The 26,856-nt window shown below is 40.1% G+C and overlaps 1 protein-coding gene across 1 annotated transcript in view; it reads right to left on the bottom strand.

Moving 5' to 3' along the window:
- The window catches only part of CTNND2 (catenin delta 2), a 575,776-nt gene that overhangs the window by 153,126 nt on the left and 395,794 nt on the right, over positions 1-26,856 (bottom strand). The window contains exon 8 of the mRNA XM_066622958.1: positions 6,134-6,347. Coding sequence (XP_066479055.1) covers positions 6,134-6,347 — 214 coding nt within the window. The remainder of the gene's footprint in view (positions 1-6,133; positions 6,348-26,856) is intronic.

Genomic DNA, 26,856 nt, shown 5'->3' with positions numbered 1-26,856 from the left:
GTCCTCCTTCTACGCATGAATAGCAATAAAGTCTCTGTCAGGGTTTGTACACCTTAGTTGCATGTTAGCCAAGACCTAGGCAAAACGGACTGAGCAACAGCATCAACGGAAGACTACCAAAGTCTCTATATTTATACAGGTATTTATATACCGCCTTTCTTTGGTCCTCAGATTTCTCCTCAGACTTTAATCCAAGGCGGTTTACATAGACAGGCTGTTCTAAACCCCCGTAGGAATTTTTACAATTGAATAGTTCTAGTCTTTCATAGATTCCTTGCCGGTCTGGTCTTGCTCTGGCCCTTCACCTCCCACACTCCACTTGACGGCAACTCCTCTCTGCCACCGAGGGTCAGCTCATCAGTATATCAGCGTGTCGTCAGTTCTCGGGTACTTCCGGTTGTTTCGAACTGGCAGCCTCAGATCTTCAGGCATACAAGGCGGCAGCTCTACCAACTGAGCCAGACCTCCTGCTCTATCTATTGCTCTTAACACTGGGGTCATTTATGATACAATAGGTGAAATCAAATGATGTTGTCCCTTCAGGTCTTGCTCTGTCCAAAATACAGACCCTATTAATAATTAGGTGCTGACTATAAAAACAGAATGCCAATAGACTACTAATCTATCACAGTCCCCAAAGAAGGTCTGTTTGGATCCCAGTTGCATAGTACATATTCCTCCATATATATAGCTCAAGGTAGCTGAAAGCCCACAGGAACCACTAACTTGAACTGGTTTTCAGACTTTGTTCGAAGAATCAGAAAGGTAGCAAATCAGATCATTCAGGCAGTGGCAACAAGAGAAAGTGGCAAAAGCAGCTCTGTAAGACATAAACTAACCACTCACCACAATATTACACTATCAAGGTGAGTGATCAGCTTATGGCTTCCACTGCTGTTTTTGCCCCCTTTCCCTGTGGCATCTGCCTGGAGTATATGAATTGCCACTCCTCTCACTCTGTGATCTAAGCAATCAGAAAATCTGAACAAAGGCCACCTGGCTACAGGTTTGTCGGTGGAGCTCTTATGCACAAATCTCAGATGCATTTCTGTCAACACTAATTATTCTGAGCAAAATAGTCTTCATGCCCATTAATGTTAATATGAAATATTTTAATGATAGTATAATTGCCGTAACCTGGTTAGGCATTTGCTCAGAATTTACATGTGAGTTCTGGGGACCAGAGGGAAAGTCAATCACCTGAGTGCTAAACTGCTCACTGCATTCTTATGTGATATTCACAAATAGCAGCAAACATATACAAAATTAATGCTAACTTTTATAAAAAAATTTTAATTGCCTAAATAGCAAGGAACCCGTACAAATATTTAATATTAACATCTTCAAAAATCACCTGCCACATAGAGATCCAGAGAATAGCCTGAGCTCATCTAACACTGTAAAATTGTTGAAGCCAAGAGAAAATGAACCTATTCAGTGCCTGGATGGAAGATGGCTAGGAGCCTCATGTAAGCTGCCCTGAGCTTTTCCAAGGAAGAATGGGATTTCAATGTAATAAATAAAGTTTTGCTACAGGACAATATCACCTTTTTTTTTTTTTTTAAGCTAACAAAAATCTTAAGAATAGAATTCGCTATTCTAGGGAAAGAAAAATGAAGACTGCAACTGCACACCTATTATGCTGTCAGAAATTATTTTTGAGGATCTGGGAGACTGACACCTGAACCTTTGTATTAAAGGATTCAGCAACATCCTCTGTTTTCACCCGAGGTCTGGTTTTCTGAGGGACTTTCTGAGGAAGGAAGCTATCAATGAGGCCTTTCCTGAAAATGCAATTATACCCTGGGAGCTTAGCATAAAATCAGATAAACAGGGTGTTCCTATGTAAATTGCCACCCAGCTGAAAAAAAAGAAGAAAAAAAAGTGTTTTATGAAAATTCAAATAAATCTGGGATTGAGAGAGAGAGAGAGAGAGAGAGAGAGAGAGAGAGAGAGAGAGAGAGAGAGAGAGAGAGAGAGAGAGAGAGAGAGGTGAAAAGTATCATGGTGCTTCTGAAATACTTTTAAGGAGACCATACAAAAGCAGGACAACACTTTCCCTTATGCTTTCTCCACGCAAACCTTCAGATGTCACTGTATTCTTTTTGCAGATCCAGCTTTGGTTTCACATAACTCTGCTGGAATCCTTCAGATACCTAAACTCATTGCTCTTGTTTCTTTTTTAAACAGGCCTCATTATTTCTTTCCATACATCATTTATGCACTGTTTCTTTAAACGTCGTCTACTGGTGAATACTACCTCATAGGGATAACCCAGTGCCCCAAGTTCACATATTAGAGACATCAGATTTGGAATTTACTTTGCAAATCTTTGCAAGCATCTCCCTTTTAGCATAACTATAGGCTTGCACTTAATATCCAGGGCTAGAACTCCTTCCTGACCCCACTGACCCCAACCTTTGGGGTTCAATACAGCACTACCAAAATAATTTGATAGCATTCCCTCTTAGAAAGCAGTATACAATTTATCCCATGTCCATTTTATACTCACCAGAGTCAGCTGACTACAGGGAAGTGACATGCGGTGAGGTGAATGGCTGGAGAGGCACTTGCTGTGGTGCTTCAAGGCATTCTGGAGGCTACCCAGAAGCCACAGAGCTTGTACAATTACAACGGAGGCAGAGCTCTCACTGCCGCAGCTCTAGTCTCTCCCCATATAGTTACAAGCACATGCCTGTTCCTATATAGGGAGAGACTAGAGTTGTGGCAGATGGTTCAGACTCCCCTGTGATCGCATAACAACCTAGAAACTGGGAATCACATTGCGCACATGCTCCACCCAGCTTCTGAGTGGTTGCATGATCACAGTGGAGGGCAGAGCTCTCTCCCTATATAGAGACTAGAGCTGTGCAGATGCAAGTTCAGCTTCCCCTAGGATTGTGCAACCCCTCAGAAAGTGAGTGGAGCATGCATACAGTCACATGGGAGGCTGAGGCTACTTTCCATGGAGTATGAAAGGTGAGGCTCTGCCTCCCTTGATTGCACATCCCTTCTACAAGGCCATGTCATTTCCAATTGGGCAGACTGTTAATCCAGACAGGCATGAAGTGCTTCTTCAAACTCCTTTAAGCCTTTCCAGTTTGGGCACCTGGCCACATCTGGTAAGGTCCACAAGCATAGCACCAGTCAGTGGCGTCACTAGGGGGGTGCGGGGTCGCACTGGGTGATGCGCTAAACTCATGGTGGTTAGGAATAATACAATCATGTTATATACCGGTGGATGCGGAATTTACAGCAGAATGCAATGAAGAAAACCGGAGTTAAATATCTCCTTTCTATCAAAAGTTATTGACAAAAAAAATCAGAGCCGTATTGCGTGTTTACTCACAAGTAGGCAAACTTGCCTTAGTCCGTTGGAAAGGGCAGACTGAGAGGAATTTAAAGACACCAGAATGGTCTTGATCCAATGAACACAGCCCCCCAAAAACACCAGAAAGGAGGTCCCTCCCTCTAAGCTGCCGACTGAGCCTTATGGAAAGTGAAACTAAGCCACATGGTCGCGTTTACTTGCGAGTAAGCAAATGTGACCTGGCTCGTGGTCAGACCAGGCAAGGGGGAATGTGATGCTACCAGACTGATCCTGATCTGATGGAATTGGAGCTCAACAAATGCTCCAGAATGCAGGCTCCCCCCCCCCCCCATAAAAGGAATAAAAACAGAGGCTTCAACTCATAAGGTGAACTTTTTTCTTTTTCAGATTTGCAAACCCAGGTGGATCCTAACAGTGATACAATTTAAACAGAAATGAAACTGAACTGGGCACTGGGTAGGGCTGAAAACTTTACTGATTTGGGGGGGGGGGTGGTATTGCAGGTAGGCTACAGAGAAAATTCACTTTGCTGAAACAGGGCTGGCTTCCCCTTATATTTGTTTTACTTTAATTTAATTATTTATAATTATTTATTTTTAATTTGTTTGATGATGTCATGTCTGGCCATGACATCACTTCCAGTGGGTCCTGAACAGACTGTCATTGTAAAAAGTGGGTCCCTGTCCTAAAAGACTGAGAACTGCTGCAATAAGGTGTTAGTAAGCTGACACCCTGGGGGTGTGTGACACCACTAGTGACCAAAATCACTCTTTAAGAATAATACCATCATGATATATATCAATCAATGTGTAATTTCATGCAGAATGAAATGAAACAAACCACATTGAAATATCTTTGTTCTACCAAAAGGTACAGCCAAAAAACTACTGGGGGCAGGGTGATGGTACATCACCATGCCTACCACCTAGGGTGTTGCCCCATTCACTGCATGGGGTGACGCGCTGGCCTCCTGCACTGAGTGATGTGAACCCTAGTGATGTCACTGGCACCAGTCTAACTAGGAAGCAGCATCAGCACCCAAACAAAAGATGGCATCCACACAATAATATTTCTTTGTTCATTGAAAAAATACATTATACAACATAAAGGTGGTGCTTCCTTATTCGCAGGAGTTCTGTTCCCAGAACTGAGCTCCAAATACGATCAGAGCCTTGCTCTGGTCGTGTCCAGAGCCATTCTGAGCATCAGAGTGGCTGTGTGCAGCCTCTCCAAGGCTCAGAAAGCTGCCCGGAGCCTTTTCCAGGTTTTTGTGAAAACTGGAAGTTGCTGCAAAAAAGACTCCAGGTGGCATTCTGAGCCTCAGAGAGGCAGCGCGCAATAGTGCACGGCTTCTCCAAGGCTCAGAAACCTCTCAGATGCAACCAGAACTTGTGTCTGGGAGATGTTCAATGGGGCAATCTGAGGGTTCAGCATCTGCAGTGAGGCAAATCTGTGGATGCAGAATCCACGGATAAAGAGGCCCACCTGTATTCAAAACTGAAATGCCAAGGCATTGAGGTATGTTTTATTTATCTTTGGTGAACCAACAGTGAATATGCTTAACAGACCTGTTTGTTATGTTTCAACAGCTAAATATTGTATATTGTACTTTGTTCTGTGAACAAAAGTCTATTACAGCTATAAAAACAATAGCAATATTATTTAAAGGCAGTCAGTCAGTCAAAAACCCTATTGGCTCCTGCTTTTCATGTTAATAAGAATATAACCTATTGAGTTATAGGTTAGGGAGGAAATCAAGTACAAGTTACTTTGAAAAAAGTAAAAGATCCTAGCTAATTTATGTCTACTTGTTTTATACGCATAAATCTCTCCCTTGGATAATTCACAGCAGCATATGACTTAGAGACACTCATTGTGAATGCTGACTAGAATGGATTAAGATGATTAGCAGCTTGCTTCTCATTTGTTCAAAGTGAACTTGTAGACTGCTTCCTGGAGGCAGAACAGGCAACACAGCCAAGAGCTGGAGTAGTGTACTTCAACTAAAGTAGCAGCTATCACTTTATTGGGTCTGTCAGTAATCCTGTCACTCAGTATGATGCAGATCCAGAACACCATGCAGCACAGCAGCCTTGGAACAAAAAGAACCTAATTAATCCTGCCTAATAGTAAGAGATGAAAGGTGGGATGATTAAGACATGGAATTAATTTTTATATATGAGAACAAGCTACACTTAGAATCCATCACTGGAACCGAGTCCCACATCCTAAAGTGAGGAAAACGTAAGCAACATCTGATTATTTTCTTAGGAAGTAGGTCTAGGGATGAGGCACTGTGTCTGAGACATTTTTATAAAAGCAAGTATTTACAAAATATCTTAAAATAAGTTTTTAATATCATCAATCTCATTAACAATGATGGGAAAATTAATCTCCTCACCCTAGTATCTCAGTTTTAGAATGAATTTGAAATAGCAACAGCAGCCTGAAAAACACCTGCAATCAAATTGCACGTTAGTGCAATGAAGGTTGCCTTTCTATGTGTCACTCAGTACCCATCCTGCAACTCCTTCTGAAAATACTCAGTAGGAAGCCCCAGTAAAATCTGACCTCCTAATGAACTAATACATACAATATACAGTACATGTTCGCAAACACAGGCCTGTCTCCACTCACTTTTCAAGTGTATACTTAAAATATCATGGCCATCAATTCAGCACAGCAATGCTTAAAAGTATAATTGAACCCACTGAAATGTCTTGTTCACCTATCCAAAGTGCACTGAACGCCCAGTTTATTCTTAGCTAATCTTAGGCAGACAACAACAAAATATATTCAAACCTGTGACCAGCTCCCTGATTTCCAAATCTGTAGTCTTGCGGAGTAATCGTACTAATGCTGGAATGCCCCCACAGTTTTTCAAAGCAATTTTGTTGTCATCATTGGCCTTCCCATACACCAAGTTCCTTAGAGCTCCACAGGCACTGCGGTGGACTTCAGTCATTCGATGGTCCAGTAAGTCCACCAGTAACTGTATGCCTCCTTGTCTTCTTATCTGAGAGAAAAAAATTAACACAAAACCAATGGCTTATGCCATATTCCCAATGTAATGTAACATATTAATGCTTTTCATACAACAATATAAAAACAGTGCAGACATGCATACTGACAAAGCGCTATATCAACTTTCTTTGCTTTTGATGGTACCACAGAAACAAAGCTCTTTACCTGGAAAGAGACACCCATGAAAACGGCTGAACAGGTGATGAAAGAGCTGCTTTGAAATAATTATTTTCTCACTTGGATAAGAAAAAACAAGCCGCATTCCAGGACAGGAGATGCCAGGAGGGCTTAGGATTTGATATTAAGGTGCCTGGTGACAGCTATCATCAAAATTATTGTAAGAAACAATGAAAGGGACACAAGTTGCTAACCACATAAAATAATTGTTTTCCTATGCTGTAGCTGCTGCAAGTTTTAAAAACAGTACAGGGGACCCCCATATCAGCAGATTCACTTATCCGCAGACCATGTCCGGCACCCTCCAGAGGCCATGCGCATCCATTTGCTGCCTCTGCCAGGCTCAGACTGAACCTTAGAATGAAAAAAGTCACTTCTGGATTTTTTGTAAAACCAAAAGGGATGTTTTTAATGCCTTATAAGGCATTAGGAGGCCTGGGGAAGCTCCCCTTGCCTTTGGAGGGTGGGGGAGGGCATCCCTAGTATCCACCATTTCTGATAACCATGGGGATTTCCAGAACAGAACCCCCTTGGACACCGGCGCATGTCTGTACTGTGTGTAAAGTTGTAAGCAAACCTCTAGTTTTTAAAAAGCACAACTCAGCTGTAGCACAGAACAGAGACTTTTTGATGCATTTCTAGATTTTCTTAACAGAAAGGTATAGATGTCAATTCAAGATATTTACAGTTACAGGGAGATCCATGAGCAACTGTATAAGACTTATGGAACCTCTGTCTGACAATATTCTACTATACTGTGTACACACAAATGTAAATAAATATACATTCATTTATGCATTACAAATACAGATGTATCCCTATTATAAATACAGGTGTAACCCTGTGTACAGAGGGAACCCTATCTCTGTGGTCCCCATGCACCCATTAACACTATTTAAACACTTATTAATATGCTTAAACATTATCTAAATGCTTATTTAAATGCATACAAGGTCATCGAAATGCTCAGGCTGCCTGCCGTCAGCCTAAATACTTGAAAAGACTAGATCGAGGTGAAGCAGAAATTAACTGCTTCCTATTAACCTCAATCTAGAACCTTTAAGTACAGTTATCACTCATTTAAAGAAATCCTAGCTGGCTTAACTGTATGACTTTCAGGGTGCAATCCTGCCCTTCACTTGGGTTGATGCAAGTCCCTTGTGCCTGTGGAGGCTGACACAAGCCTCTGTGCTGGCTTCCTCGGCGAGCCTTGCATCGGCCCGGCTGGGCTAACACAAGGCTCTGGGGTGGGCAGGAAGTAGGTGGGAGGGAGGTGTCCCTGGGCAGAGGGAGGGCAGGTGGTTGGTGGCCCTGGGAGCGGACAGGCGGGTGGGTGGGCGTGCGGGGAGTGGGAGGCAGGCTGGGATCCAGCACTTATGCTGGATTCCAACCCCTGATCTAGGGAGCTCGGAATGGCTTCAAGCCGCTCCACTCTCCTGACTTGTGCCACTTCAGGAGGTGGCAGAGGTCCAAGGAGACCCCTGGGGCCAGTGTTGTTTACCCAGAGGTAAGGGGAAAAGTTTCCCCTTACCTCTGGCTGAGCCACTTTGGGTTCCTATCCTGCGCTGGATACAACGCAAGCCTCTTGGCTTGCCTGTTCCAAGGCAGGGTAGGATTGCGCCCTTAGACAATTAATCACCTATTAACAGCAGTGCTCAAACTTTTTAGCACCAGGACCCACTTTTTAGAATGACAATCTGTCGGGATCCACCGAATGTGATGTTATTAACCTGGAAGTGATGACATCACCGGAAGTGACATCATCAAGCAGGAAAAATTTTAACACTTCCATACGACAAAATCAAATCAAAAAATTAAGTAAGTAAATTAGAAGTTTACAATAAGTTTAAAAATTTATTTAAAGAAGAATCATCCTAATGCTTCCAAGCATAGTTGCTGATTTGTTTAAAAAAAAGACAAATTAAGCACTGATGCAGTTCTGTAAACATTAAAGATCACAGAAACAACACACTTGATGCCTTTTCATTTGATACATAGATTTTCTAATAAAGATTTTCCCATATATTGCTTTTCTAGCAAATACTCTACGGATGTTAATTAGCATTTTGCATCAGGGATACGCTTCAGTAAGTAGTAAATGAAATTAGTAATGAAGATGAACAGTATAGTGTTCTACTTGTTAAGCAGAGATGTGTGAAGACACTGTAGTACAATCTGAAGAACAGGCAACAAGGTCCAAATCTGAACAGCTACATTAGAAATTGGGGTTCCAGTTGGATCTGCAGTGCAGCTTACTGAATGTAGTTGCTAGTACAGCTCACTGTCTTATTTAAGGGACTGAGGCCCAAATCCTAACCAACTTTCTAGCACTTCCACAGCGGTGCCAATTGTGCTGCATTCTGCAGTTGGGAGGCACTCAAGAGAGGCCTCCTTAAAGTAAGGGAATGCTTGTTCCCTTACTTCGGAGCTGCTTGCTCTTATGTTGGTGCTGAAAAGTGGGTTAGAATTGTGCCTTTTCAAGCTAAAAGGTGGCAAACAATACTAAATGATTCTTAGTGCTAAAATAGACAAGCAGAAGTTTCACACTATCTCTCTCTTGCTGAGCAGGACCATCTTACATTGCAGGTGGATCAAATATCTGAAAGTCTTCTCCATATACAATATTTTCTACAAATGCAAACATATCAGGGACAAGGTCTAGACCAGCATTTTCACTGATATGTTGAAACTGCTTCTGAAACTGTTTTTCTGGGGCTCAGATTATGAGAATGCATATTTCATTATTTCCTTTCTAACCAAGACTCATTTACGGCCAGCAGGCGAGTGCAGCTTTACTTCTACATTGAAAAAAGAACCAGGTGCAAGGCCTACACACTGATCATCCACAGCTGCTGGCTGATGAGTGGGAATGTGAGACAAGCCTAAGCCAAGTGGGGGTAGATGGCGAATGCTCAAGTCCTGCTCCTCTTGGCTTCTCCTTACTGCTACTCATAAGTGGTGTGCTAACAACAAGGCATGTAACTTCATACAGACCACAAGAATAAAACACTAAAAGGATATCTAAAGATTAAATAAATGTAGGTAAAATAAAGTCACTGGAATTCTAACTTTTCCACTAGCTGAGAAGTTTAGAAATATTACAATATTTCACAAGTGACAGCAACATGACTATGGGGGTAGAGCATCCTTGCATTTTCTTAGACAGCATAAGAAAGATTTAGGCAGAAAGCTACTATCTGTGATATCTGGAAAAATGATCTGGTGAAATTATGACTTTTCCCCTCACTGTTCTCAGAAATTAGAAGAGGAATCTACCACAAATTACAGCACATCATAGAGAATGTGTTGTCTATTAACAGAAGATTTGGACTGCATAATACATAGAGGTACACCACATTTGGAGTCTTGGGCAGGTCAACAGTCTTTTGAAGTGTATCCCTCCCAGTTTTTGTTTGGGTCTCCTTTCTATAAGAGCAAGTGGGGACCAAGGAGAAATATACAGGTGGGACCCCGGTATTCACTGATTTGGTATTCACTGACTTGGACTTACCACAGAAACCAAAGCCTGTCTTTAAATGCCTTGTAACAAGGGAAAAAAAGCAACAAAATCCAATTTTACTAGCTTCACGCTGCTAAATAATTATAATTAGATTCCATTATTCACCCCATCTAGTGGCTGAATGCAGTATATTGTCTATACTAATGCATTCTGGGGCAAAAAGAGAGGAATAAGAAACCTGGAAGTGGGTCTTTTAAGTTGCTTTTCCACTGGTTTGGTATCTGCTGATTTTTTTATCCACTGAGGGTTCCAGAACAAAACCCCAGTGGATAACGAGGCACGACCTGTATTGTCCACTGTTGCAAAAGTACTGGTCAGGTGAGAGTTATATTTAGTTCCTAGAAACTGTAAGTGCAAATATTGTCCAGCTAAATCAAATTCTTATTGAAATGTTCTGGGATTGGTGAACTACAACTAAAAGGTTTTGTCTTGAATCAGACTGTTGATTCATCAGACTTGATACTGTCTACACTGCAGCAGCTATTCAAGGTTTCAAAATGAGGCCCCACCAAGTGAAGTCATAGACTGAAGCTGAGACCTTCTGTATGCAAAGAATATTCTAACACTGAAGCATCATTGAGGAAAAAATCTTTCTAAGATCACTCACCATGTTTTATTTTCCAGACAGACAAAACTTGATACTGAAACCAAATCTAGGCTTGATACCAATTCTTGAGTATACCTTTCTGTGCCTAAAGAAAAAAGTGACTCATAACAGCCTGCAAAGAAACACTAGCAAACACTCTAAAGGAAAGGATATACTGAGAAGCACATTGATAACATTGTGAAAGATGACTGAGGCAAAAAAGTCAAAACGCTACTAAGGTTACAGCACTATGAATACTTAACTGGAAGTAAGCCCTGCTGAAAAGGACTTACTGCTGAGTAAACATGTTAGGAATATTGGCTTGCTTTCATGACAAATGTTTCATTGCTTTCCAACAACACTTCAAAGTGGTGGAAGTCTATGCATGTAAAGGACTAATTTTACACTGCAAGTGGTAAACAAATTGCATTCACCTTCCTCAGCCTTCTCACTTTCACCTTTTACTGCCTGTGATAAGTACCAGCCAAGGCATTTACTCATCCTAACTGCCTAAGAATGAATTACAGCCAAGCATGTTAGTGGTTGAGCAGACTGCAAACCTCTAGCTTCCATTACTGCCCAGTTTCCTGTCTCTGAGTGAACATCAAGGTCATTCGCTCCTGCATTCTTCTCATTTAGAAACATAAGAGGGCTTGAAGAAATGTCTATTAGTTCATGCTTCCCGTCTGCCAAAGTCAGGTACCAAGAATATATGACACCAACTGTTGCAGGTCATAGCATTTGTGCTTCTGAAAAATATTCAAATGTGAGCCAAGTATAAACTAAACAATGGCCAATTTTGGATCCACAGTAAATGAATTCTAAGCAAATAGTTGCTTTTTCATATGATTTAATCACCCATTCATATACTTATTTAATCATTCACCCACTTACCAGGTTACCCTGAGTGTACAAAGGATGGATTTTTTTTTTTCATTCTGTCATTGCAAGTTAATGAGCAGACTGGCAGTTCTAATCTACAGCAATTCTGTGTATAAGATCAGAGCATGGCAATTCTTCCATAAATATTAATTTGGAATATAATAGTACAGACTGACTTTCTTGGAAATTATTGAAATGTTGTATTCATATACTGTTTTTTGTTTCTGTCTGTCAACTTGAATTAAATAAAGTGGTCAGAACAGTGAAAGCTTATCAGAGCATTTGAAATATTTTTCACTATGCGTCCATTAGTACACTAATGCTTAGGAAAAAGACACAATAATAATTGGTTTTGGTGCTAGCAGAATCAAGAAAATCTTCCTTAATTGCTCTGATCTTTGCAATCCTGCTTCTACAGAAGTTTCAAGATATAAAAGCAAACACGTCTCTATGAGATACTGATTATGCTCATATAAACAGGTTACACTTGTTCAGATGTATGTTTGTCGGGTGGGTCTCTGTAAACATGGACAATTGCTCATCTTTTCCTGCACAATCTAATTAGAGGTTGAAGGGAAAATGCTGTCTTCAACCCAAAGTATCAGTAAGTAGGCTGTACCTTCTTCCAGTGATGTTAAAGGACAATGCAAGAGAAGTAGTGGGTGACTTTGATCTGTTTTGTGGGCTTTTTCCTTCCTGAAAGCCACTTTCTTTGAAACCTTAATTACACCACAGGCCTTCATGACTTCCTGCCTTTTCCTTTCCTTTAAACTTAAGCTGTTTATTTTAAAAAAATACCCTTGGGAAAGGTCTCATATCTTTTATCCTGCTAGGGAGAAAGAGCTTGGAAAGGAGGGTCAATTTGAGTAACCTGCTAGGAAGGGATAACAACACTCCCCCAGCCTTCCATTGAACTCAAAACTAACACCATCCTGCAAAAAACCAAACAACTCCACTCTAATCTCAGAACTAATCTAAACTATAGTTTTCCTCCTGGGTTAATTGGTGAACACCCTAATTTGGATAGCTAAACCCAGAGGAAAAACTGATAATATGAGTGTTTTCCCTTAAAATAAAAATGTTAGGCCTGACAGAGAATACCAACAAGAGAGCTCCTCCTAATTTCCTTTAAAAAATTTCTGTAGATATCTTGAAATGAGTAGACAGAAAATAATGGCACATAATGTAAAGTCTTTGAGAGGAAAATGTTAGGTGAGATTTATTGGAAACCAATTTATCCGCAACATCATGGCTTAATTTAGCCTCATTACTGCAGTAATTTGTTGCAGGTTACAAAAAGTGCTGGATCAATTTCAGCTCAAAATAGACTGCTATGGTATGCAAATTACTGCATTAGTTCAAAATGTCTAATTTGTTTAGGAAATCTAAATTAGGATTTGAAACCTAGGTCCCATTTAAGAACAGATGCACAAAACTGTAATTAAGAAAGAAGATCAGGTAACCACTATATCATTTAAAACAATTAATACACTTTATTTAAATAGTCTCAGCTACTACTTATCAATGTAAATTAAGAACAACTGAACTGTGTCAACTTTTCCAGGATTACACAGTGAACAATTTGTTCTTTAATGTGTATATTATTCAAATGTTTATTACACTTTGTTGTAATCTCCACACCTAATACAGATGAGTGAACTGGACCAATGACCACGTGTGAGCTATAATTTTTGCCAAGGCTCTTGTTTTCTGTGGATACCAGACAGTCACAGCACTCCAGTTTACATTTGAAGGAGGAAGGCTGTGCATATGTGTCCAGAGTGTTGATCAATACAAAGGATGTGACAGGCTGCTTTCTAGGTCAGCCTCGGTATACACAGAGATTTGTCTTGGGGGGGAGGGGGATTGACTCAGGGGAAGGGTGCTTGCTTATGACAGTCTGCATTCCACCTCTCCTCCAGGGGCTTCAGATAACTATAGATACTGTCCCCCAGGAAAGTAGCCTCCTATTAGGGACTGATGAGACTCAAAGCTTCAGCAACATACGAGCATCATGTGCTTTCAGACCAGGCCCTAGACCACAGTGACTGAATTCGTCTTTTAGTTCAAAGTCAGCATATGTTTTATAAATAATTTGCATGCATAAAAATACATCTTAGAAATGACTGAGATGGATTCAAATTGAGATGGATTCAAATTTATCAGATCTGTTATTGTGGAACTCTCCCTCCCTCTGCCCTCCCAGATTGTGTTGAGGGAATCTGTCTCCAAACAATTGTTAGTAGTTCTGACAGACCATGAATTACAGGTATCACTTCATAATACTTTATCTATGTATCTGCTTGATTGCAGATCAGAGTGCTAAATGTGAAGTTAAGCTTCCATGGCATAGAAAAAGAATCCCTGGCACTGAGAACAATCAAAACAACTTGAAGAAAAATGGAATAGAACAAAAATTACAATAACCGGTAAAGCACAACAGAAAATTGAGCTGCTGATCTGAAAAAAATGGCATGCACCTGCTATTACTATATCATCATGAGAGACATCGGCATTAACAAGAGACTGGTACCAAATGTTATTCTACTTAATGTTTATTTTCATCTTGTCTATATTACAGAAGCAGCAACTCTATTAATGCTAAATTGGTTTAAGGATTTTTAAATTGTTTTTAATTAGGTAAGCCATTTTGATTATTTCTTTAATGAGATAAAAAGATGGAAATAAATACTTTAATAAATAAAATTAAAGTTGGAATAAGAAGCAGTTTTGGACAGATACCTGAAAAAACCTTAATTTAAAACATCTTCCCCTTTGTCTTAAGACTACGAGACTGCAATCCTATGCACACTTTCCTAAGAGTAAGACCCACTGGATACAATGGGATTTACTTCTGAGTAGACAGGCATAGGACTGTGCTCTGAGTCTTGTGGAGTGTGTTTTTGGAACCTAGTATACTAATTAATATGCCCCCACCCTCTAATCCACATACCCAAATCACACCTCAACACCAGAACTTGAAAGTCAAATTAAAATTCTACAGCTCCCTTGCTGCTATCTATTGAAAGTCAGCCCTCGACACAAGCAAATCATTCCTAGAAGACCTGATTCTGGGTCAGGGTTTCGTACATAGCAGAGCAGCTCCCTCGCTGCAATCTATTGAAAGTCAGCCCTCGACACAAGCAATTAAAATTCTACGTTTGATGGTGTTTTATTTGTAGTATTATATGATTTTTTGAGTTAAGTCTTGAATTAAAACTGTTACAAGAATTAATAGTATAAAAAGAAAAAATCATTTGGTTGAGGTTGGAGTTCTGAGCATATTTACTTAAGGGCAAGTCCATTAAATACAATAGGATCTCTGAGAAAATCTGTATAGGATTTTACTGTAAGTACCTATACAGGTCCAACCTTGTTATACACGGATTTTTTATATACAGATTTGACTCAACACAAATGGCCACTGCAAATGAGAAGGGATGTGCTAATCCCTGGAGAAGGGGAAAAATGCATCCCTTTAAAATCACAGTTTAAAAAACTGCTTTTCTTACTACTGTAGAGAGAGACAGTCATGGAAGGGATTACTGGTATAACCTAATTATTCACAGATTTTTCATTGGGGGGGGGGGGAATCCACAGATTTTTTCTATCTCAAGGCTGATGAGAAGTACTCTTTAAATTAAAGGAAAACAGTCCTTTAACAATAGCCTCCTTAATGGGAGAGAGGGCAGCTGACAATCCATCAATCATTCTCTTTGCAGGCTTCACTCCTCCCTTCCCCCTGAGCACGTGAAAGAAGGCTAAATGGCAGTGATTATCACCCATTCTTTCCCCCTTGCTGGGGTTCCTGGTAAAGGGAGGGATTGCTGTCTCCTAGTGAAGCCTAAGCTCTAGGAGAGAGACTGATTGTATCTGTGAGCATTTCAAAAGGTCAGTAAGGCTGTTTTTAAATCACTGGAGGGAAGGAACTTTGTTTTTTAAATTGATTTGCTTTTTTTTTTGCCATTCACGTGAATTCTGGGATCGGAACACTTGTAAATAATGAGACTCAACCTGTACAGTGTAACACCGGTATCCACAGATCTGGCATTCATGGATTTGACTCACTGCAGATGCCATGGATATAAGGGGAAAACCACTTTCAGTTTGCTTTTCAAACCAGAAGTAGTTGCGGATTCATATATCCATGGGGGACCTAGAATGGATCTCCGCAGATAAAAAGGGCAAACTGTAACTGCTAAGAAAATGTAAAGCATGCTTCCTCTTTTCTTTCTTGTGGATACTTTACAACAGTTATATGTCAACCATACAAAGCATTAGTTACATGGATACTATTGTCAATGAATCTGTTTCCTATTTGAGTTTTCCTGTTTCTTTTTATTATAAAATAGCTTAGTATAAACAGCCTAACATCTATTAGCTAGGTTATATATCTGTAACCTTACTATCACCACATAATTCCTCAAGGATGCTTCTCAATTTAAATAATTCACAATTCTAGACCTAGAGTATAAATGGTTATAATTCTGATGGTTTTATACATTCTTAATTGACAAAATGCTGATCACTGATGTGGCACAGAGAATAAAATATCCCTTCCCTTGAGACACAAAATGTTTAGATTTAGTCTACACTACATTGCACTTGATGACATTTATTAGTTCTCAAAGTTGAAAAATGTAAAGGTCGCACATGAAATGAAGTATGCACTTTATCATCATCTAAGGAACCAAATGTCACATAATCATGCTGCATGAACTAATTCACTAAGATTAATGGGGAATTATATAAATTATTTTCAAGCTTCCTGGAAGTGCTGATAAATGGCATGCTTCAAGGTGCCCTGTTTCAAAGTGAATTCCACAACAATTGCTTTGTCTTGGAACAATATTGGCCAGTGGTACAAGCGAATATTTGCTAATCTGATAAATATAGCCAATAACTATGGTGAAAATGAAGGTGCATTTTAAATTTGAAAAGATACTAGAAAGTGAAGTTAGAATTCTTAATAAAGTGAATTTTTAATAGCATGTTTTCTAATGCAGAAAAAAAAATACTTAGGTGGAAACTGAATGAGGCTGCAATCCTAACCACACTTTCCTGAGAGTAAGTTCCATTGAACAAAATAGGACTTACTTCTGAGTAGATCTGGTTAGGATTGTACCCTGAGTGTTGTAAAATGTGTGGTTCAATTCATTTCCTGCTCGAGATAGTTCAAAATTTCAACTTTTTTTTTTAAATATGAGCTGCATTGTCTTTGCTTTTAAAATTCAATTCATATCAGTTAACTTCTTTTGAAATATATTCTGCAGTTTCTTTTGTACTGTATTTTAGCAAATTCCCAATACCATAGAAATAAACAGACAAAACTGGAAATGCAAGTCAATTAAGAATGATACAAAGTGATACCTATACATTCTCAGCAACAACCCCCTGAAGTGAATGAGTAATATACTATACTGTACTATACTGTAAACCACTATATAGTACTATACTGTACTATATATAGTACTATATAACCAATATACTGTACTATAGTATACTGTAAACCACGTTTGGTAATGTTTTCCTGACAGCTGGTATAAGAATTGTGTGACACATGAATTAATTCTACTCTCTCTCTCAAACACAGAGACACTGTGCCTAGTGAGCTAAGAGAATAATTGCTTACCTAAAACCAGTTGTTCAATTAACAGTGGGATTTTTGCTGAAAAGTGGTATACAGATATTCTTAACAACAACAACAACAACTATTTGAAACAGGGACTTCTGAGTCACCTTTATAGCTGGGTCTTATGTATGTTAACTCAGAAGCAAGTTGCACAGAATTCTTAACCATATGCATAGGCCTCATCCTCCGTCATTCACTATCTTGCATCAACTAACATGCATCCTCTGCCCATCCCTTTCATTATATGTCTGATGGCTTTGCCGGGCTGTCACTACAGTTTCCCCACAGGAGTTAATGCCTGCTCAGGAGTAAAAAGAAAATGTACTGCAAAAAAGATTTGCAAATTCATGCACAAATTCATGCAAACAGGACGTATCGGGTCTATACTTCAGGACCCACACAGTAAGGAATGCTTGCCTGTGTTTCTTAATGCCATTTCAAATTTCCTAATATTCACTCATATGATTCACAGTCAGTCTTTTACCCTAAATGCAAAAGGCAAAGGAAGGGATGACAACACTGTTAACTTCCTTTCAGGATTCAGGAAGACCGAACTGGCAAACACGAGAAGGAAAAGGTTTCAATACCTATTATTCTGACCACATAGATGCAGCTTTACTTTTCACGAGGCAGTCAGTTTTGCCTTCCATTTCAACTTAACTATCATGGGTCATTTCTTGTTGTGTATCTTCAACACAGAACCAAAAGAACTATCCCAATACCTTAATACTTCCATAGAACTGAAAAACAGGGCCACAGTTTAACAAAAAATCTCCAGAAAGAACTTCAGCACACAGATGAAAAACCAATTAAAAGCTAAAGTTCGGGGAAGGAAAACAAAAGGTTATAAAAATCCAGTACGGACACATGGAAAATCTCTGCAGCATAAGTCAGTCAACTGGAAGCCAGAAGTTTGTACGAAAGGGAGAGCCCAAGGGTGGAATAAAAAGGTGGCTCATCAGAAAATTTAATTAAAAAAAGTGTTGTACTGAAATTAGATGCAGTGTAGTTAAGAAACGTGAAAAATCAAATATGGTGTAGATGTAACCAGTTATTAGTTATACCATCATTAATACTGACAATGAAAGGGGTTCAACATTTAAGGGAATGTACAAGCCTGTAAGGTGATGCAGAATGGGAAACATTTGCAACAAGTATACATAAAGATTGTTTCAGTCAGAAGGCCAAGACCAAGGCTGAATAGTCTGCTTTTATTAAAATAAGCAGTTAATTTATCTAAAAGAAATACATAAAAACAATTGTAGAAAGGGAGAAAAGATTACTCCAGCTTCAAGAGACTCTGCAAACGGACAACAAAATACATATATTAAAACATTTTCTCAATTAAGAGGAAATAAAAACCTCAGTAGAAATGCTAATGATATAATTAAAAATGAGCCTGCTCCATGGCCAACTTTTTCAGAGAGTGACTCTGGGAGAATATTATAGACAAACTGGAGAATGAAAACCCTGCAAATTCAGCAAATTTTGTAATGAGATTGTTTAATATTGCAATTTTATCACAGTTTTCTGGGGAACAGATAAGTCTCACTCAGTGAAGAAAATAAAAAACAAAAACAAAAGCTCCTCAGTCATGCTTCTGAGAAACCAATGGTAGGAGGCAGGAAAAAATAAGCACAGGATGGATGTGTATTTTGCTTATACAGACAGGCCACTGTATCTGCAGACACAGCCCCCACCCCATTAGTGTTATTTAAAAGCTTTCTGCGGCTTCCCTGAAGTCTTAAAATGTGCTTCCGGAAAACTAGAAGCAGTTTTCAACAGCGTCGGGAGCCTCAGAGAGACTTCCATGAGGTCCAAGAGGCATGTGAGGCTCTGCACCCGGGGCATTCGCCCCTTAATTAATGGCAGGTCTGCTACTGGTTTCAAAGTTTACTGGCAAAGTGTTTCTTGCTTTAACAAGTCGCCAGAAGCATTCAAGCTTATGGTGTAATGTGAGCAGGCAGCCTGAATGCCTAAAAATCCTTAACTGATACTAAAAATGCTTAACTGATACTAACAGGAAGCAGTTAACTTCCTACTTCCTGCAAGTGTTGATCTAGTTTTTTCAAGCATTCAGCCTGCCAGTACCCTGCTCACCTTACACTATAAGCTTGAATGCTTGTAGCCACCTGCTAAAGCAAGAAACACTTTGCCAGTAAGCTTTTTAACAATGCTAATGAGCACAGGATCCAGATATTAATACAGATGTCCTCCTTACCTGCAGCTTCTATATCTGCGGGGGATCCCTGGAACAGATCCCCTGTGGATACAGGGGTATGCCTGTATTCCTGGCAAAAGTCACTTATAAAAGCAATTATGAAAGAGCAAGCAAGTTAGCTGTCCAAGGTTTAGAAAGAGTTCCAGGATGGTGAAGTGGAAAGCTGTATAACTTAACAGTGGGTTGGGTAAAGAAGGGGAAGTCTCTTGCTGTGTAAAACTGTTATGCGGAAAACAAAGAAGGCAGCTATGCAACTGACAGGAGGAGGGCAGGATGGGTTACTTGCCCTGCAAGGTCTCTTGCAGTTGTGATGATGCCTCCAACAAGGATAGAAGATAAAATATCTCCTTGGGAGCTACAGGAGCTTAAGATCAGGCAACAGATGCATGGCCTTTCCCACCCATTCCTCAAACAGGGCTTCTAAAGTGCACGCACCTGCTAAAAAAAGGAACACAGAGGGAACACAAGCACAAACAAGGATATGCAATATAATAATGAAGCAATTAACTGAATTAGGGTGCAATCCTAACTTGTGCTGGAACACAAGCCAGGAGGCTTGCACTGTATTCAGCTCAGGATTGTGGCCAGCAGCTGCTTAGCTAGAGGCAAGGGGAAACTTTTCCCCTTACCCTGGGGTAAGGGCTGCTGGTGCTTATGGGTCTCCTCGGACTCCTGAGATGGCGCAAGTCCGAGGAGAGCGGAGCAGCTTGAAGTCGCTCTGTTCTTCCCGGAAACGGGAGTTGGGATCTGGCACAGCTGCCAGATCCCAGCCCTGCCTCCTGCTCTCCGCCTGCCCACCCATGGGGCCGCCCATCGCCCTCCCTGGAATGCCTCCCTCCCTCCTCCTTTCCACCCCCACATGCCTGCCTTTTGTCCTTGTGTCAGCTTGGAGCTGGGGGGAAGCTGGCGCAGAGGCTTCTGTCAGCCTCCGCAGGCTGGCACTTCCCAGAGCGCTGACCTGGCTTCCTCCCAAGGAGACGCAAACATGCTTTACAGCACGTTTGCGACCCTCCCAGGCCGGCCTAACGGACTTGGGCAGGCATGGGGCGCAGTTAGGATTGTGCCCTTAGTTCCATTGATTTCACTGGGACTAAATTAGTTGGGTGATTGTTTTGTTCAGAGTATTATTTATTTTATACAAACAAACCCGCCCCACCTTAACTCCCTTATGGCATTCAAAGCGGCTTCCAAACATGATAAAAACATATGCATTGTACATTTTTTTAAAAAATGTAAATATTTAAAAACTCCTAAACCCTATGAGCAACTTAAAAGTCTCATTAAAAGCCAAGAGTGATAAAAAGCAGATAAAGCCAGCAGAAGACAATTAAAAATTGCAGCATAAAAATCAGCATAAAAACCCTCAAATGTCAATATAGTGCCAGCTCAGAGGTTTCTAGGAGCAATTAAGCCTGTTTTAATCTTGTCAGGTTTCCCAGAGCACTGAGTCCTTCAAGGACAGGCTGAAGGCAACTTGTGCCACTTCAAGTTGATTGGGAACCACACATGAGTAGTTTAGAAGTTTGCCACATGGCTGCTGGAACTGCACAGAAAGAGACATTTCAAACCTATGGCCACAGTGTAAGTCCAGTGTAACTGTCTCCTTGCAGCTGTTTGGAAATCTAGGGAAGAAATGGCCATGGTAATTCTGTTCTTACAATGTGGGGTCATTGGTTGTCTATTCCAGCCTAGGTGATCCCAGACATGCCTTCCAACTCCTGAATTCAAAACATATCTCTATATAACAAGAAAAAAGCAGCTTGTGCAAATGCCCTTTTGCATCTGTATTATGTCATATTAATAGTGAAAATGGAACTCATGCATGTTGCTGGCCATCAGTCTGTGTTTCCCAAATGTTGGTATCCTTCAGTCTCGGAAGACTATGGTGTCACACTCTGAATGGTGGTTCTGGAACAGAGTGTCCTCTCCAGTGCGTGAAGCCTGGGTAAAGTAGGTATGGAGGATAGGCTGTTACCCATGCAGCAAATCCCCCCTCTCCACGTCGCTGAAATGGTCCAATGGAAAGGCAGAGGCCAATACGGTTGGTTCCAGCAGCGTCGCAGGAGTTGCCAGAACGTGACTGTGTTCAGCCATGAACTGCCTCAGGGACTCCGGCTCCGGATTTTGCCTCGAGGTTGACTCCTGAAGCCTTTTCCATAACTGGATGTAGCCACAAGGCAGTGGAGGTTTGGGATCAGAGTTTTCCTTCTCTCAGATGAGCTGCCTTCCCAGGCTAGCGAGTCCCATCTACCCGGTGGCTGTTTAGTCGCCTCTTATGACAAGTACAGCCAAACTGAGGGCCTATTCTTATCACCAGCCCCCAGGGGACGTTTCCCAAATAAACCTCTGCATAAGATGAGAAATGATGATGAGTTTGGGTACAGACACAAACTACTCAAGTGCTGCTGGGGTCACAGACCAGATAAGTCTTCTCTCTTTCATATGGAATCTAGCTTGGGAAATCAGTAATTCTGCAGAAAACTGCAATCAAAAGAACTACACTGGGCTGCATTCTTCTTCAAAACTATTTCATGAGAAAACACAGAAAACTCCCTGGTGTTACCTACCAACTCCACAGAATGCCTGAACCACCTGCAAGCCCCCAAGTCAAACACAGTCCATCAGGAATTTGAGAAATTTATTTTATTTGGCTGTCTGCCTGTGAGTACAAAACATGTGGGTTGCTAAACACTCAGCAAGGGGCATTTGGCTTGCTGAACCACAAGTTGTGTCAGTAACAATTGTTTTAGACAGAAAAGGGATAGTAGAAACAGTGTTTCCATCATACATTCAGTCTGAATTTTGTACATTCAGTATATATTCTGTTGCTTATGATTGCTAGAATAATATCATGAATAATATCATGTGCATGATATTGAGATTTCACATAAAGAAGTGCTTGTTAAGGATGCAAGGCAGAGGGACAGCCCACTTGCCAATGCTCCTTTATTTCACATCCTTACAAAATCTGCTGGTACTATGGGTTTCATGGATGAAATTAATTTCCCACATACAGGAATAAATCATTGGTACTAGACCCCTTTGTGACCTGTTATATCATTGCTCCTGATGGCTGGCTGCCACTTTCCATCAGAACAAAATGATGGTGGCATGTAGAACTGCACAATTCAATCCTTTTGTAGGCTGACCTTATACAAAAGAGTTAGATGGCTTTAAAATCACAAGGAATTGCTTCAGAAGAATGAACACCTGTGTTTAACAGAATTCACTTTAAAAAAGGTCTCTGGATTCTCTAAAATACTTTTTTCTCCCCTTGTCTCCCCTTGCAGGGTAGGACAAGAACCATTCCTCAAATAACCTCAACTTTTGTTAGTTTAAGAGACTTCTCCTATGTACCATCCATCTTCTTGAAGAGTCTATTGTTCCACCACACCAAATTCTGCTAGTTTTCAAATCCTTAGCTGAAAGATCTCTTGCCTTACCCATGCTGTGTGTGTATGTGTGTGGGCTTCTTGCCTCAATGTTAGTGCTTCAGTTTGCAACTTCCTTCTCCAAACCATGACACTTTTGAGGGGCCAGACAGCTGCACTGCCTCAATGGTACATGACCATCCAAGCTATTGCCATTTGCAGTGACATCAAGCCAGCTTGGGCAGTTCCATGTGATGCAGATTTGGCTGACAGGTGGTGACTGGTTCAAGGTCAGTAAGCTTCACAGGTGAGTGAGAATTTGAACTCTAATACTCTGTCTATTATATCACACTAGTTGCCTTATATAAGGAAAGATTAATTATACAATACTGATGTTGAGATCTAACTAAGCTGCTTCAGGTGAGATATGAAATCAAAAGTTGGTGAAATCATGAAAGTTTAAACAACAAAGAGTTAAAGCTCATTGAACTCTTTTCTTTTTACTGGGATAATAAGGTTGAGGAAAACACCCTTTATGAACAGATGAAAAACATCCAATACTTGGGTCATTTTGGCAGCCTTCACCTCTACTTATCCAGCCAGATAAGCCACTGCAATGCAAGCTGGGTTGCAATCCTATCCACCCTTTCCTGAGAGTAAACCCCACTGAACACAATAGACTTACTTCTGAGTAGCCATGCATAGGATTATGCCTTTGACTCACCATCAGTTCTTTAGGATTTCATGAACTTCAATATTCAGGGAACAAATCACTGCATGTATGACAGTTTTAGGTTCTTCATGAGCCACAAATAATAGGTAAATGGCACTCATATGGCCATCATAAACTTCCATCTGGAATTTGGGCTGCTAAATAGTTTCAGCTGGTAGGTAATTTGCTTTTTTGTTTTGTTTTAAATTTTTTAAGACTGGAAGTTTGCTTTGGGTCACAAAGCAGGAAAAGAAGAATTAAAATAGAAAAATGAATGACTAAGTAAATATGATGCTTATTATCCACTATTTAAAATATCATACAAATGTGGCTTGTCTTTGTCCATATGATTTTAGGGTCAGAGTACTACATGTACTAGTAACTAAAATTATATGTCATTAGTTGGGTGGGCTGTGTGTGTATGTCCAGTTTCCTATGGTCCCCAGTCAATCTGGACCTTGAAAAATTAGGCACATGTGGGGAAATGAGACTGTCTAAGCACAATTCATGCTTAGTTTTGAATCTTTCAGAACTGTAAGCTGTATACCTTCAGCTCCTATGCATCATGAATGAAAGTGGGCAGATCTGCAAATGCATCTGAAGTAGGGTGTGGGACCAAGTCTTTCCAGATATTAGGAAAAAGCATGCAACCCAGTCTGTACATATTCTTTTTTTTTTTTTTAAAGCTACTGAAAATGTTTAAACATAGCAAAGAAAATAAAAAAAATTGTCTGGATTTTCCTAACAAAGCCTACCAAAATTGTAATCATTTAGTTCACTTAAATTATTCATGCATCATTACATGAGCTGGAAAGGAAAAAGTAAAATTCTTCCAGATAAAATCAACAAAAGCAAACACAAGGCATGTTTTGTGAATATGTAAATGGTTTTTGACACCTAAGCAAGCAGCTTGAGGCTCCTGCCCAGGAAACAATCATCATCTCTGCCAAATGTCCTTTTAATATATTAGTATCCAGGAATCTAACCAGACAGCAAAGAAGCCACTAAAATAGGGACAATGTATTTAAAACTATAAACTTCCTCTTGTTCTTGGGAGGGGAGGGACTAGGAATGTGGTGTTACTATGTTAAAGAGAAACCAGCAATTTAAAAATCGTACTAAAGTGCAAAAGAGCTTCTATTACTTATTACAGTTGCACATAACACCTTGAATCATTGTTTCTGATTACCGAGAAAGAAATTGATTTTGTTCTTATTTTTTCCTCTAAATGGTGATTCTAGTGTAGCAATTTACTGCAAATTGCACATATCAACTGAGCAGAGAAAAACATTTAAAAAATTAGGAAATATAGGTTCAGACAAAAGTCTGCAAACCACATACGAATTGAACTGAGCATTAGGATTACAGTCAATTTAGTGCCATTGATTTCAAATGGAACTAAAGTGGTACTAAACTAAAGCAGCCCAGGTTATCTGGGTTGTGGATGGGAAGGCACGCAATGGTGTCAAAGAATGACAGAGGGCTCAAGTTCACACTTAACTGCTGAAAAGAGTGCACAGCTGCTATTTGTGATTAGTGGAAAATATATTGTATTGGCAGATTAAACATGCTCTCCAATATTTTGCTCAGTCTCAAAAGTACCGACAAAAAAAGGCTTCAAAAATTTTTTGGTTTATTGTAGCACTACAAAATTCAAACAGTTAATTTTTTGACAGTACCTTACTAACAATGCACATTGTGTCATTGTCTCTGCACACAAGTCTAATTGTTCTGAAGAATCTGTAATAAAAAAACTGATACGCAGCCTGCACATGTTAATTCATCAAGTCCTATGGGACTTTTTGCAGTTAATTTGCAAAAGAATAACTTGCCTGATACCCAAACACTTTACTCCTACTCTAATGGGAAGGAACTACAAACGTATAGTGAATAAGTGGCAGTAATTGTTTTAACTATTTTTCCTGAAAAAATCAACAGATGAATCAATGATTTTAATGAAAGCCCAAGTAGAAATTGATAGGATTAAGTGTGGGATGAAGTGAGAGAATAGAAATAAGAAGTACTTTAACAGAGCACCAAAAAGTCCTTCAGGCAAAAGTTAGAATTTGATATTCTACTTTTTCAGCTTTCAATACACTGGCTCAATTTTCCTGGGATAGCTCACAGCAATAAATGCCTTTAACCAAATGATTTAGAATTATCGGTGGGTACAGGGATCACATGAAGAAGTACAAGTACATGAATTATGTGATCATAGAGGCTCTTTTAGGAGCTCGTCCTTAGTGGAAAGATACTGCGAAGTTTGGTTAGGGACTGAAATTTCTCCAAGCACTTCAATGGAGTAAGCATTTTGAATGAGGCCTTAATCATGTTGCATACTGAGACACCTGACTTTAAGTTGATTCTTTGTTAATTGGGCATGCTAAAGATTGGTTAAATAATGTAGAAATATAATTGATTCTGGTGCTTAGAAATAAATTTGAATCTGGTGCTAAACAGCTTTCAAAAGATCCCTTTCACATATTATTGTTAATGAGCTGATATCTCAGTGAGTGTGTGGGAGGGTGTGTGAAGGCCAGCCAGTAAGAACAAAAACAACCTTGAGGACTGTCCAGGCTTCTGATTTCTATTTCTGCTGAAGCACAATGCCATGCAGCCAGAAAAGATAACCACACTGTGAAGGCAACATCTGGTGACTGAGGGGTCTGTGAATCTTCACAGAATTGAAGAATGGTGGTTTACACTAGCCTGCCCATGTGAATCGCCTTGAAAACAGAGAAAGGTGGTATGCATGTATCACTTATAATAGTATTATCCTGAAAGGAATACTTAAAGCCTATGGCCCAAGGTCTCCTTCTAATTTCACTGTTGAAAGTAATGGGTACATTTCCAGGAGGCACATTTATGCCTGACAATCTCAGAAAATATATTGAAATTACAATACAAACATCTATTGTAGGGAGAAAACAAACACAATTCAGAAGCATTATTTGCTCCACTCAACTTTTTTCTGAAACAGATGGACAGGTCAGACTTTGCTATCTGTGGATTTTGCATCTGCACATTTGACTCAATGTGGATCCCCTGACCCACACGGAGTCCTAGCCTCTACCATGTTTCTGGAGGCCTCAAAAGGTCTTCTAATGCCTCCGGAAGACCTCAGAAGATCACTACTGGTTTTTTGGGAAAGACCGGAAGTGACGTTCTAAGGCTTTCCAGAGGCCTTATAAGGCCCTCTTAGGCCCAGGGAGGCCACACGTGGTTGCATGTAAACTGACATGCCCTGGCCCACTGATTTGTTTATTCAGATTTTGGCATCTATGGAAGTTCTGGAAACAGAACTCCACAGATGCCGAGGCATGACTGTATACATTATAGCAGGGGTATCAAACATAAGGCCTGGGGGCCGGATGTGGCCCATGGAAGCTTTTTATCTGGC

Source organism: Tiliqua scincoides, chromosome 4 (genome assembly GCF_035046505.1).
Source record: "Tiliqua scincoides isolate rTilSci1 chromosome 4, rTilSci1.hap2, whole genome shotgun sequence".
NCBI lineage: Eukaryota > Metazoa > Chordata > Lepidosauria > Squamata > Scincidae > Tiliqua > Tiliqua scincoides.
This window is presented reverse-complemented; position numbering and strand designations above follow the sequence as displayed.